This window comes from Bombina bombina, chromosome 9 (genome assembly GCF_027579735.1).
Source record: "Bombina bombina isolate aBomBom1 chromosome 9, aBomBom1.pri, whole genome shotgun sequence".
Classification (NCBI taxonomy): domain Eukaryota; kingdom Metazoa; phylum Chordata; class Amphibia; order Anura; family Bombinatoridae; genus Bombina; species Bombina bombina.
In genome coordinates this window covers 9,572,461-9,588,496 of record NC_069507.1, presented here as the reverse complement: position 1 = coordinate 9,588,496, position 16,036 = coordinate 9,572,461, and the positions used below count along the sequence as shown (strand labels likewise).

General features: G+C 35.7%; 1 protein-coding gene across 1 annotated transcript in view; it reads left to right on the top strand.

The window, feature by feature from the left end:
* Positions 1 to 16,036, top strand: part of SORBS1 (sorbin and SH3 domain containing 1) — a gene marked incomplete in the record, with an annotated part of 400,431 nt that overhangs the window by 325,146 nt on the left and 59,249 nt on the right. Inside the window, 1 exon segment of the mRNA XM_053691869.1 lies at positions 10,807 to 10,974. Within this exon segment, the coding sequence (XP_053547844.1) occupies positions 10,807 to 10,974 (168 nt within the window).

Here is a 16,036-nt window from a genome sequence, read left to right as displayed (position 1 = left end):
AAATCCTAAAATAGCTACAATGTAATTATTAATTATATTGTAGCTATCTTAGGGTTTATTTTACAGGTAAGTATTTAGTTTTAAATAGGAATAATTTATTTAATGATAGTGTAGTGTTAGGTGTAATTGTAACTTAGGTTAGTTTTTATTTTACAGGTAAATTTCCCTTTATTTTAACTAGGTAGCTATTAAATAGTTTTAACTATTTAATAGCTATTGTACCTAGTTAAAATAAATTGAAATTTGCCTGTAAAATAAAAATAAATCCTAAAATAGATACAATATAATTATTATTTATATTGTAGCTATCTTAGGGTTTATTTTTACAGGTATTTATTTTTAAATATGATTAATTTAGTTAATAAGAGTTATAATATTTAGATGTATTTAATAATATTTTAAGTTAGGGGGGTGTTAGGGTTAGGGTTAGACTTAGGTTTAGGGGTTAATAATTTTATTATAGTTGCGGCGGTGTAGGGGGGCAGGATAGGGGTTAATAAATTTATTATAGTGGCGGCGGTGTAGGGGGGGCAGGATAGGGGTTAATAAATTTATTATAGTGGCGGCGGGTGTAGGGGGGGCAGGATAGGGGTTAATAGGTATTATGTAGGTGGCGGCGGGGTCCGGGAGCGGCGGTTTTAGGGGTTAATCAATGGGATGTCGGGCAGCAGCGAACATGAACTTTCGCTATGGTCAGACTCCCATTGATTCCTATGGGATCCGCCGCCTCCAGGGCGGCAGATTGAAAACCAGGTACGCTAGGCCGGAAAAGTGCCGAGCGTACCTGCTAGTCATTTGATAACTAGCAAAAGTAGTCAGATTGTGCCGAACTTGTGTGCAGAACATCTGGAGTGACGTAAGAATCGATCTGTGTCGGACTGAGTCCGGCGGATCGAAGCTTACGTCACTAAATTCTACTTTTGCCGGGCAGCAGGGCTTGATAACTTAGGTGAATCAGCCTCGCCACAAATACGCTGCGGAATTCCAGCGTATTTGAGGTTGACGGCTTGATAACTAGAAGCCACAGTTTGGGCTGATAGCCTGCCTTGAATACGGATCTATCCGTGACTTGGACTGACACAGTTTTTGCTATTGTATTGAGAGAGAGCTCTGTATAAGGTGCTTGTGATTCACCGCAATAATAACTACTGTCTATGTGGAAGCTGAGATCAGATCACAGATCAGGAGTTGTTGTGCTGTATATTTACCTCATAATATTGAGGTGGAATATTGTAAGTGTGTTACTTGCTTCTGAATGATAAAAACATTATAACGCTATTAGCCCCCTTTTGTGGCTTGTGTTTCCCTTTCATGTCCAATGAATTGTTAACCCTTTGAATACTGAGGGAATCAACTTTGGAGAGTGTTTGGAAGTACCTGGAAGTTTCTGACACCAACACAGCAAACCCTGATCAGTTTGCATCATATGTCAATGGCTGGATCTATACTCCGGGAGGCATTTGATTATATATACCATCTACTTACCTCATACTGATTGAGGTTTGTGAAAGTGCACATCTGATAAGGTGCGGATCACTTTCTGCTGAATGTTTTTCACTTTCTGGAATTGAACTTTTTAAGAACTTCTTATTTTATTATATTTTATTAATTTGTGAATTTTTAAGCCAGTTTTATATGTTTGCTGCTTTGTATTAATATACTAGGTTTCATGCACAATACACTCTATGGCCCCTATTTATCAACCCGTCAACTTACTTGCATTCGCCAGCACCAATACACTCGCCTAAAATCGCCTAACATTGCTGCCGTGGACCTGAATACGTTCTCCAAAGTTACCAAAAAAGCTGCTCTTCGGCTTTTTTCCCAGCTTTATTGGTATACTGTCACTAAACACCCACACTATACTAAACTATTTACCCCTATCCCGCCGCAACTAAATAAACGTATTAACCCCTAAACCGCCACCTACATTATACTTATTAACCCCTAATCTGCCGCCTCCTACACCGCCGCCACCTACATTATGTTATTAACCCCTAATCAGAAAATAGAATGCAAGCTCAATCCTATGTGCTGTTCCAATCAGCCAATAGTATTGAAGTTCAATCCTATTGGCTGATTGCATCAGCCAATAGGATTTTTTCTACCTTAATTCCGATTGGCTGATAGAATCTTGGATGACGTCACTTAAAGGAACCTTCATTCGTCGGGTTAGTCGCCGGCCGAAGAGGATGCTCCGCATCGGATGTCTTGAAGATGGACCCGCTCCGCGCCAGATGGATGAAGATAGAAGATGCCGTCTGGAGGACCACTTCTTCCCGACTTGGATGAAGAATTCTGCCCGTCTGGAGGACCACTTCTGCCCGGGTTGGAGGAAGACGTCTCCCGGTAAGTCGATCTTCAGGGGGTTAGTGTTAGGTTCTTTTAAGGGTGTATTGGGTTGGTTTTATTTTAGGTTAGGCCTTTGGGCTGCAAAAGAGCTAACTGCCCTTTTAAGGGCAATCAGGAACTTAGGTTTTTTTAGTTAGTATTTTTTTGGGGGAGTTGGTTGTGTGGGTGGTGGGTTTTACTGTTGGGGGGGGTTATTTGTATTTTTTTTTATAGGTAAAAGAGCTGATTACTTTGGGGCAATGCCACGCAAAAGGCCCTTTTAAGGGCTATTGGTAGTTTAGTTTAGGCTAGGGATTTTTTTATTTTGGGGGGCTTTTTTTATTTTGATAGGGCTATTAGATTAGGTGTAATTAGTTTAAATTTCTTGTAATTTGTTTATTATTTTCTGTAATTTAGTGGATGGGGTTTTGTACTTTAGATAATTTAATTTAGCTTATAGTATTTAATTTAGTTATTGTATTTAATTGTAGTGTAGTGTTAGGTGTTATTATAACTTAGGTTAGGTTTTATTTTACAGGTACATTTGTATTTATTTTAGCTAGGTAGTTATTAAATAGTTAATAACTATTTAATAACTATTCTACCTAGTTAAAATTAATACAAACTTGCCTGTAAAATAAAAATAAACCCTAAGCTGGCTACAATGTAACTATTAGTTATATTGTAGCTATCTTAGGGTTATTTTATAGGTAAGTATTTACTTTTAAATATGAATAATGTAGTTAATGATAGTAATTTTATTTATATTTATTTAAATTAGATTTAAGTTAGGGGGTGTTAGGGTTAGACTTAGGTTTAGGGGTTAATAAATGTAATATAGTGGCAGCGACGTTGGGGACGACAGATTAGGGGTTAATAACATAATGTAGTTGGCGGCGGTGTAGGGGGGGCAGATTAGGGGTTAATAACATAATGTAGGTGGCGGCGGTGTAGGGGGGGCAGATTAGGGTTTAATAACATAATGTAGGTGGCGGCGGTGTGGGGGGGCAGATTAGGGGTTAATAAGTATAATGTAGGGTGGCGGCGGTGTCGGGCGGCAGATTAGGGGTGTTTAGACTCGGGGAACATGTTAAGGTGTTAGGTGTTAACGTAACTTTATTCTCCCATAGGAATCCATGGGATATCGGGCAGCAGCGAACATAAGCTTTCGCTGCTTTCAGACTCCCATTGATTCCTATGGCATCCACCGCCTCCAGGGCGGCGGATTGAAAACCTGGTACGCTGGGCTGGAATAGTGCCGAGCGTACCTGGTAGAAATTTGTTAACTTGCAAAAGTAGTCAGATAGTGCCAAATTTGCATTCGGAAACATCTGTAATGACGTAAGCATCGATCTGTGTCGGACTTTGACTGGCGGATCGTATGTTACATCACAAAATTCTACTTTTGCCGGTCTGAAGGGTTTGATAAATAAGGGGAATCAGGCTCGCCACAATTATGCTGCGGAATTCCAGCGTATTTGCGGTTGACCGGCTTGATAAATAGGCCCCAATATATACAATACATATAAAATATAATGTAACTGAATTTATATATATATATATATATAGACACTGTATTTCTTGCAAATTACTATTGGTGTTCTTTTGAACCACTTATTTTGAGTTTTCTTTAGCAGCATCCCAAACCCTTTTGTTAATATATTACCACAATAAGTCAGAGGGACTTATTTGAGTTTTTCTCTCTGGGACCGGTAGCTTCTGTATTACAAATACATGTACATCGAGTTCTAGATACACTCTTTCTTTGAACCAATTTACTTAACAGAGACATTGATTTTTTGAGGTGAGGGCGCTTTTGGGACTTGTCTGAGGAACAATTGTGGTTGTCATCAGATATTCTATTATTTTTTCTATTCCTTATATATATATATATATATATATATACTATATATATATATATATATATATATATTATACAGCTATATATACAGCACATGTCTGGTTAGTATTTGGTGTTAGTATTTTTGTACAATTACATGTATGGTTAGTATGTGGTGTTTGTATGTTTGTACAATTACATGTATGGTCAGTATGTGGTGTTAGTATGTTTGTACAATTACATGTATGGTTAGTATGTGGTGTTAGTATGTTTGTACAATTACATGTATGGTTAGTATGTGGTGTTTGTATGTTTGTACAATTACATGTATGGTCAGTATGTGGTGTTAGTATGTTTGTACAATTACATTGTATGATCAGTATGTGGTGTTAGTATGTTTGTACAATTACATGTATGATCAGTATGTGGTGTTAGAAGTTTGTACAATTACATGTATAATTAGTATGTGGTGTTAGTATGTTTGTAAATTTTATATGTATGATCAGTATGTGGTGTTACTATGTTTGTACAAATACATGTATGATTAGTATGTGGTGTTAGTATGTTTGTACAAATACATGTATGAGTATTTATCAGTTTCATAACAATAGCTCTGTTACTTAGAATAAAATACTTTGGGTATCAGTCTTACACTAATGTCTTATCCAAAGCTGAACAAAATGTAATCTTAAAATTTACAAGATCCCATCCTAAATTGAGCAAGAGGCTCAACCTGAGCTGAAATAGGACATTACACCAAGATTTCATCCCAAGCCGAACAAGGGTTTTAATTCCAAGATCCCATCCAAAGTTGAGCAAGGTCCTTGCAGTAAGAATTAATGGTAAAATGAACAAGGTCCTTATGCAAAGGTCTCGTCCTGAACCTGACAAGGGTCTTGCCTCAAGATCTCATCCTAAACTGTGCAAGAATCTTAAATCAAGATGTCATCCTAAACTAAACAAGGATCTTACACCAAGATCTTATCCTAGGCAGAACAAGGGTCTTACACCAAGGTCTCATCCTAAGCAGAACAAGGGTCTTACATCAAGGTCTCATCCTAAACTGAGCAAGGCTCTTAAATCAAGATTTCACCCTAAGATGAACAAAGACCTTACACCAAGATTTTATCTTAAGGTGAAGAAAGTCTCATCCTAGGCCAAACAAGGGGTCTCATTCTAAGCTGAACAAAGACCTTACACCAAGGTCTCATCCTAAGCTGAACAAGGGTCTTACACCAAGGTCTCATCCTAAGCTGAACAAGGGTCTTACACCAAGGTCTTATCCTAAGCTGAACAATAATCTTACACCAAGGTCTCATTCTAAGCTGAACAAAGACCTTACACCAAGGTGTCATACTAAGCTGAACAAAGACCTTACACCAAGGTCTCATCCTAAGCTATACAAAGTCCTTACAGCAAGGTCTCATCCTAAGCTGAACAAAGACCTTACACCAAGGTCTCATCCTAAGCTGAACAAAGACCTTACACCAAGGTCTCATCCTAAGCTGAACAAAGACCTTACACCAAGGTCTCATCCTAAGCTGAACAAAGACCTTACACCAAGGTCTCATCCTAAGCTGAACAAAGACCTTACACCATGGTCTCATCCTAAGCTGAACAAGGTCGCTATAAAAATAACAAAAAATCAGACACCAAGATCCCATCCTAAACAGGACAAGGGTCTTACGCCAGGATCCCACTGAACAAAAGCGTTATACCAAGAGCCCTTCAATGGCTTCCAATTAACCATACATAAGAAGACCATCCTTCTAACATGAGGCAACGAAAGACTTTTACAGCAGGAGTCAACGCAAGAACATTTTACAGGAGCCTGTGAAAGGGTTAGCTAAACCCTAGTGACATCAGTATGGCCCTATCAGGGGCTTTAGTGAAGCCGCGTATAATATAAAGAACATACTTATCATTCATATGCAGCATCTAGCAATATAACAGCTTCCAGGGCTCATACCTTTAGCAATATGGTTGCAGCCTTACCAAAAACCACCATTAAGAATTAACACTTTGCATGTGCAGGCATTATCAGGGCCACTTAGTAGTGGTGTTTATCTAAGAAAACACAACTGCCATATTTCTATAGAAAACATAGCTGATGTCAACGATGCTCATCAGCAAAGGCAAGAATGGGTTTTAAACCCCTGCTCTGTATGTTAAAGCAAAATAAGGTAATATTTTTACTCTTTATGTTACAGGCACAATGGGGTTAAATCACTGCTATGTATGTTACAGACAGAATGGAGCTAGTCACTGTTCTGTGTGTTTCAGGAAGAATGAGCTTATAACAAGAAAGGTATACTCTATAGATATTTACTCCCCTCTGGTTCTTGAAACCGCTGCCTTCCCACAGTCTCTCCCAAGGGCTGTTCAATTGATATGTGTGTGCAGAAGGAGGCGCAGGTTCACCAAGGTTTTCAATAAGTGAATAGATATGTGGCACTGAAATATTGTATCCCTACACTGTAACACAAAGTGTAGATACTCACAGCATAGATTGAGATAAACGGCTCCTCATGTGTTCAGAGAAAAGTTTCACCAGCTTTATCATAAAAAGCAGCTTTATTTTTCCCAACGCATTTCAACGGTCAGTACCGTCTGTATGTTACAGGCAGAATGTAGTTAAATCACTGCTCTGTATATTAGAGGCAGAGACAGGTTAAATCACTGAAGTATATATGGCTTACAGAATGGGGTTAAATCACTGCTCTATGTACTGCTGACATACAGGGCATCCGTGTGTTAGAGGCAGAAAAAAGAAGTTAAATAACTCTTCTATATGTCTGATTGAAGCAAATTAGTTTGCTGCTCTGTATAATACAAGCAAATATTATTTTAAAACACTTTTTGTTGATGACAGAAGGGGTTTAAATAACTGCTTTATGTTTTAGAGGTAAAAGTGGGTTAATATATTCTCTTTGTGTCTCTGGCAGAAAGAGGTATTATTGCTGTATGACTTGCTGAGACTATTTAAATTCAATTAAATTCGTATTTTAGGGATTACTGCCACAAAGAAGGGTTAGATCACTAATTTGTGTTACTGCCACAAAAGGGTTAAATCATTGCTCTTGGGTTACTGAATGAAAAGTCAGTTGTGGGAAATGCAGATATATTATGGAGTTAGTGTGGTGTATAGGGCAGTGTTTTTGCAACCCAGAAATTACCCTTTACAAGACCAGGATTTTACTCAAGGCTTACCAACAGCCTTATACTATAATCCTAACCAGGAGCCTATCCAAGTCTTTACAATTATGTTGCACCATGACACTATCCAGGAGCCCAGCCAAGGATTAACAATAATACTACACAATGACTCTAACCAGGAGCCCTTCCAAGGCTTAACAATGATTCAACACCATAACACTAACCAGGGCCCTATCCAATGATGTTACACAATAACACTAACCAGAAGCCTGTCCAATGCTTAACAATAATATTACACAATGACACTGACCAGGAGCCCATCCAAGGCTTAACAATTATGTTACACCATAACACTAACCAGGAGCACATCCAAAGCTTAACAATGATGTTACACCATAAGACTAACCAGAAACCCATCAAGACTTAACAATGATTCAACACCATGACACTATCCAGGAGCCCAGCCAAGGATTAACAATGATACTACCCAATGACACTAACCAGGAGCCTGTCCAAGGCTTAACAATGATTCAACACCATGACACTATCCAGGAGCCCAGCCAAGGATTAACAATAATACTACACAATGACACTAACCAGGAGCCCGTCCAAGGCTTAACAATGATTCAACACCATGAAACTAACCAGGAGCCTATCCAAGGCTTAACAATGATTTAACACCATGACACTATCCAGGAGCCCAGCCAAGGATTAACAATAATACTACACAATGACACTAACCAGGAGCCCCGTCCTAAGGCTTTACAATGATTCAACACCATGAAACTAACCAGGAGCCTATCCAATGATGTTACACCATAACACTAACCAGGAGCCTGTCCAATTATTTTACACAATAACACTAACCAGGAGCCCATCCAAAGCTTAACAATGATGTTACATCATAAGACTAACCAGAAACCCATCCAAGGCTTAACAATGATTCAACGCCATGACACTATCCATGAGCCCAGCCAAGGATTAACAATGATACTACCCAATGACACTAACCAGGAGCCTGTCCAAGGCTTAACAATGATTCAACACCATGACACTAACCAGTAGCCTATCCAATGATGTTACACCATAACACAATCCTGGAGCCTGTCAAGGCTTAACAATGATATTACACAATGACACTGACCAGGAACCCATCCAAGGCTTAACAATTATGTTACACTATAACACTAACCAGGAGCCCATCCAAAGCTTAACAATGATGTTACACCATAAGACTAACCAGGAGCCTGTCCAAGGTTTAACAATGATTCAACACCATGACACTAACCAGAAGCCCATCCAAGGCTTAACAATGACGTCACACCATGACACTAACTAGGAGCCCATCCCAAGGTTAACAATGATTCAACACCATGACACTAACCAGGAGCCCATCCAAGGCTTATCAAGGATGTTACACCATGACACTAACTAGGAGCCTGTCCAAGGATTAACAATGTTGTTACACCATGACTTACCAGGAGCCCATCCAAGCTTATCAAGGATGTTACACCATGACACTAACTAGGAGCCTGTCCAAGGATTAACAATGTTGTTACACCATGACTTACCAGGAGCCCATCCAAGGCTTATCAAGGATGTTACACCATGACACTAACTAGGAGCCTGTCCAAGGATTAACAATGTTGTTACACCAACAGGCCCATTTGTCAAGCTCCGTATGGAGCTTGAAGGGCCGTGTTTCTGGCGAGTCTTCAGACTTGCTAGAAACACAAGTTATGAAGCAGCTGTCTAAAGACCGCTGCTCCATAACCCTGTCCGCCTGCTCTGAGCAGGCGGACAGAAATCGCCGGAAATCAACCCGATCGAATACGATCGGGTTGATTGACAGCTCCCTGCTGGCGGCCGATTGGCCGCGAGTCAGCAGGGGGCGGCGTTGCACCAGCAGCTCTTGTGAGCTGCTGGTGCAATGTTAAATGCGGAGAGCGTATTGTTCTCCGCATTTAGCGAGGTCTTGCGGACCTGATCCGCAGTGTCAGATCAGGTCCGCAAGCCCTTTGATAAATGGGCCTGCAAGACTTACCAGGAGTGTATCCAAGGTGTAGCAAGGATTTTATTCCATTATGATCGAGGCTTAGAAAGACTTTACACTATGAACCCATACAAGGCTTAGGAGGGACTTATACCAGGAGCCTATCCATGCATGCCTAAAGGAATACAGTATGAACACTGATGTTGGTTTAGCTGCGTGAGGCTTCACATTGATAGGGGTGATGAACACCACTGTGAGAAATACGGTTCTAGAGTTCCTAGATACAGACTACTTGAGTAACAGAGGTTGTACCAGCTCCAACTGTGACAAAATGGATATTTAGCTGGGGGACTTTTAATGACTTAGAATGTGTGTTCATTTCACTTGGTTTTAACCAAGATGTAGGAGTGAAATGAACAAAGAAACTGTGCTTGCTAGACTGATAAATTAAATACATGACAGTCAGATAGTCTACATGTATTTATTACTATCTGTGCTTGCTAGACTGATAAATTAAATACATGACAGTCAGAATAGTCTACATGTATTTATTACTATCTGTGCTTGCTAGACTGATAAATTTAAATACATGACAGTCAGAATAGTCTACATGTATTTTATTACTATCTGTGCTTGCTAGACTGATAAATTAAATACATGACAGTCAGAATAGTCTACATGTATTTATTACTATCTGTGCTTGCTAGACTGATAAATTAAATACATGACAGTCAGAATAGTCTACATGTATTTATTACTATCTGTGCTTGCTAGACTGATAAATTAAATACATGACAGTCAGAATAGTCTACATGTATTTATTACTATCTGTGCTTGCTAGACTGATAAATTAAATACATGACAGTCAGAATAGTCTACATGTATTTATTACTATCTGTGCTTGCTAGACTGATAAATTAAATACATGACAGTCAGAATAGTCTACATGTATTTATTACTATCTGTGCTTGCTAGACTGATAAATTAAATACATGACAGTCAGAATAGTCTACATGTATTTATTACTATCTGTGCTTGCTAGACTGATAAATTAAATACATGACAGTCAGAATAGTCTACATGTATTTATTACTATCTGTGCTTCATGTCTGTTTTTTATGTTCTGCTTCAGTAGGCTGTAACAATAGATTATTTTTTAACCTAGATAAATGCTCACGTCTTGTTTGATGTAAAGAGGCAGATCTTGTGCCATCTTACAATCTATAATGATTAGTCTAAAGAAAATGTAATGTTCTTTTAGAATTTCCTTACAGTGTCTTTAGCACCTGACGTGAAGCTGTATAAAGGGTTCTGTAATTTATACAAAGGGAATTAGCATTGTATGTACATCTGTTTTAACACTTATTGATGGGTCCCCTGGATGCATTATTTTCAAAGAAGATCAATCTTTTTCCTTGGTATCTTTGGTTGCGATGCCATCATCAGATGGATTATTCACAGATGCTCTTCTGCAATTCTGTCTTAGAAACTTTTAGAGGATCAGAGAAGACTTAAGCGTGAGCAAGAAGAGGCTGATATTGCAGCTAGACGGCACACTGGTATTGTCCCATCACATCACCAATTTATCACTAACGAGCGGTTTGGGGACCTCCTTAATGTAGACGATTCAACGAAGAGGAGATCTCGGTCTGAGGTCTGTTCTGGCTGCTGCATGCTGCTTTGCTCAAAGCAAAATTTCCGTCTTTAAGGCAGTCATTAGTTCTTGACAATTTTGCCAATAAGTCTCACGCAGGTTTGCTTTTTTTCCTTATTTGGCTGCTTGGTGCGCAGAGACGACAGTCTTGAAATTACAGCATGAAGGGTGATGGGAAATTTGCATGCCTGAACTTTACACTAATCTATATATATTTATGGCTGTCTATATCTTGTATAGTAGATGATTCCTAGTTGGAGCATGGCTGTCCGCTGTACTCAAATTAAATGTAATTGTATCTAACCAGCAGAATAATCACATGTAATCTGTTCTTTGAAGTTTAGTTACTGTGAAATACTGACTGTAATTGAACAAAATGTACTAGTTACATAGGAGATAGAAGTCACCTCTGAGATATTTTTCAGTGCAGTTCAGTACAGTGAGTTTCTAAAAGGCAAGAGGAAGCCATGTAACGTACTACAAATGTATAGTAATACTCAGGTATGCCAGGAATCTCTGAGGATTGGATACAATGTTATTTGTAAGTTACATTAGATAAATGGGAGTGAGTACACAATGTTATATGTAAGTTACATTAGATAAATGGGAGTGAGTACACAATATTATATGTAAGTTACATTAGATAAATGGGAGTGAGTACACAATGTTATATGTAAGTTACATTAGATAAAAGGGAGTGAGTACACAATTTTAGATAAATAGAGGTGAGTACACAATATTATATGTAAGTTACATTAGATAAATAGGGGTGGGTACACAATATTATATGTTAGTTACATTAGATAAATGGGAGTGAGTACACAATATTATATGTAAGTTACATTAGATAAAAGGGAGTGAGTACACAATATTATATGTAAGTTACATTAGATAAATAGGAGTGAGTACACAATATTATATGTAAGTTACATTAGATAAATGGGAGTGAGTACACAATATTATATGTAAGTTACATTAGATAAAAGGGAGTGAGTACACAATATTATATGTAAGTTACATTAGATAAATAGGAGTGAGTACACAATATTATATGTAAGTTACATTAGATAAATAGGGGTGAGTACACAATATTATGTGTAAGTTACATTAGATAAATGGGAGTGAGTACACAATATTATATGTAAGTTACATTAGATAAATAGGGGTGAGTACACAATATTATGTGTAAGTTACATTAGATAAATAGGGGTGAGTACACAATATTATGTGTAAGTTACATTAGATAAATAGGAGTGAGTACACAATATTATATGTAAGTTACATTAAATAAATAGGAGTGAGTACACAATATTATATGTTAGTTACATTAGATAAATAGGAGTGAGTACACAATATTATATGTAAGTTACATTAGATAAATAGGAGTGAGTACACAATATTATGTGTAAGTTACATTAGATAAATAGGGGTGAGTACACAATATTATGTGTAAGTTACATTAGATAAATGGGAGTGAGTACACAATATTATATGTAAGTTACATTAAATAAATAGGAGTGAGTACACAATATTATATGTAAGTTACATTAGATAAATAGGGGTGAGTACACAATATTATGTGTAAGTTACATTAGATAAATGGGAGTGAGTACACAATATTATATGTAAGTTACATTAAATAAATAGGAGTGAGTACACAATATTATATGTAAGTTACATTAGATAAATGGGAGTGAGTACACAATATTATATGTAAGTTACATTAGATAAATAGGAGTGAGTACACAATATTATATGTAAGTTACATTAGATAAATAGGGGTGAGTACACAATATTATGTGTAAGTTACATTAGATAAATGGGAGTGAGTACACAATGTTATATGTAAGTTACATTAGATAAATGGGAGTGAGTACACAATATTATATGTAAGTTACATTAGATAAATAGGGGTGAGTACACAATATTATATGTAAGTTACATTAGATAAATGGGAGTGAGTACACAATGTTATATGTTAGTTACATTAGATAAATAGGAGTGAGTACACAATATTATATGTAAGTTACATTAGATAAATGGGAGTGAGTACACAATATTATATGTAAGTTACATTAGATAAATAGGGGTGAGTACACAATATTATATGTAAGTTACATTAGATAAATGGGAGTGAGTACACAATGTTATATGTTAGTTACATTAGATAAATAGGAGTGAGTACACAATATTATATGTAAGTTACATTAGATAAAAGGGAGTGAGTACACAATATTATGTTTAAGTTACATTAGATAAATGGGAGTGAGTACACAATATTATGTGTAAGTTACATTAGATAAATAGGAGTGAGTACACAATATTATATGTAAGTTACATTAGATAAATAGGAGTGAGTACACAATATTATATGTTAGTTACATTAGATAAATGGGAGTGAGTACACAATGTTATATGTAAGTTACATTAGATAAATAGGGGTGAGTACACAATATTATATGTTAGTTACATTAGATAAATGGGAGTGAGTACACAATATTATATGTAAGTTACATTAGATAAATGGGAGTGAGTACACAATATTATATTTAAGTTACATTAGATAAATGGGAGTGAGTACACAATATTATGTGTAAGTTACATTAGATAAATAGGAGTGAGTACACAATATTATGTGTAAGTTACATTAGATAAATAGGGGTGAGTACACAATATTATGTGTAAGTTACATTAGATAAATAGGAGTGAGTACACAATATTATGTGTAAGTTACATTAGATAAATGGGAGTGAGTACACAATATTATGTGTAAGTTACATTAGATAAATAGGGGTGAGTACACAATATTATGTGTAAGTTACATTAGATAAATAGGAGTGAGTACAAAATATTATATGTAAGTTACATTAGATAAATGGGAGTAAGTACACAATGTTATATGTAAGTTACATTAGATAAATGGGAGTGAGTACACAATATTATATGTAAGTTACATTAGATAAATGGGAGTGAGTACACAATGTTATATGTAAGTTACATTAGATAAATAGGGGTGAGTACACAATATTATATGTTAGTTACATTAGATAAATGGGAGTGAGTACACAATATTATATGTAAGTTACATTAGATAAAAGGGAGTGAGTACACAATATTATATGTAAGTTACATTAGATAAATGGGAGTGAGTACACAATATTATGTGTAAGTTACATTAGATAAATAGGAGTGAGTACACAATATTATGTGTAAGTTACATTAGATAAATGGGAGTGAGTACACAATATTATGTGTAAGTTACATTAGATAAATAGGGGTGAGTACACAATATTATGTGTAAGTTACATTAGATAAATAGTAGTGAGTACACAATATTATGTGTAAGTTACATTAGATAAATGGGAGTGAGTACACAATATTATGTGTAAGTTACATTAGATAAATAGGGGTGAGTACACAATATTATGTGTAAGTTACATTAGATAAATAGGAGTGAGTACACAATATTATATGTTAGTTACATTAGATAAATAGGAGTGAGTACACAATATTATATGTTAGTTACATTAGATAAATAGGAGTGAGTACACAATGTTATATGTAAGTTACATTAGATAAATAGGAGTGAGTACACAATATTATATGTAAGTTACATTAGATAAATGGGAGTGAGTACACAATATTATATGTAAGTTACATTAGATAAATGGGAGTGAGTACACAATATTATGTGTAAGTTACATTAGATAAATGGGAGTGAGTACACAATATTATATGTAAGTTACATTAGATAAATGGGAGTGAGTACACAATATTATGTGTAAGTTACATTAGATAAATAGGAGTGAGTACACAATATTATATGTAAGTTACATTAGATAAATAGGGGTGAGTACACAATATTATATGTAAGTTACATTAGATAAATAGGAGTGAGTACACAATATTATATGTAAGTTACATTAGATAAATGGGAGTGAGTACACAATATTATATGTAAGTTACATTAGATAAATGGGAGTGAGTACACAATATTATATGTAAGTTACATTAGATAAATAGGAGTGAGTACACAATATTATGTGTAAGTTACATTAGATAAATAGGGGTGAGTACACAATATTATATGTAAGTTACATTAGATAAATAGGAGTGAGTACACAATATTATATGTAAGTTACATTAGATAAATAGGAGTGAGTACACAATATTATATGTAAGTTACATTAGATAAATAGGAGTGAGTACACAATATTATGTGTAAGTTACATTAGATAAATATGGGTGGGTACACAATATTATATGTAAGATACATTAGATAAATAGGGGTGAGTACACAATATTATATGTAAGTTACATTAGATAAATAGGAGTGAGTACACAATATTATATGCAAGTTACATTAGATAAATAGGAGTGAGTACACAATATTATGTGTAAGTTACATTAGATAAATTGGGGTGAGTACACAATATTATGTGTAAGTTACATTAAATAAATAGGAGTGAGTACACAATATTATATGTAAGTTACATTAGATAAATGGGAGTGAGTACACAATATTATATGTAAGTTACATTAGATAAATAGGAGTGAGTACACAATATTATATGTAAGTTACATTAGATAAATAGGAGTGAGTACACAATATTATGTGTAAGTTACATTAGATAAATAGGGGTGAGTACACAATATTATGTGTAAGTTACATTAGATAAATAGGAGTGAGTACACAATATTATATGTAAGTTACATTAGATAAATAGGGGTGAGTACACAATATTATGTGTAAGTTACATTAGATAAATAGGAGTGAGTACACAATATTATATGTAAGTTACATTAGATAAATGGGAGTGAGTACACAATATTATATGTAAGTTACATTAGATAAATGGGAGTGAGTACACAATGTTATATGTAAGTTACATTAGATAAATGGGAGTGAGTACACAATGTTATATGTAAGTTACATTAGATAAATGGGAGTGAGTACACAATATTATATGTAAGTTACATTAGATAAATAGGAGTGAGTACACAATGTTATATGTAAGTTACATTAGATAAATGGGAGTGAGTACACAATGTTATATGTACG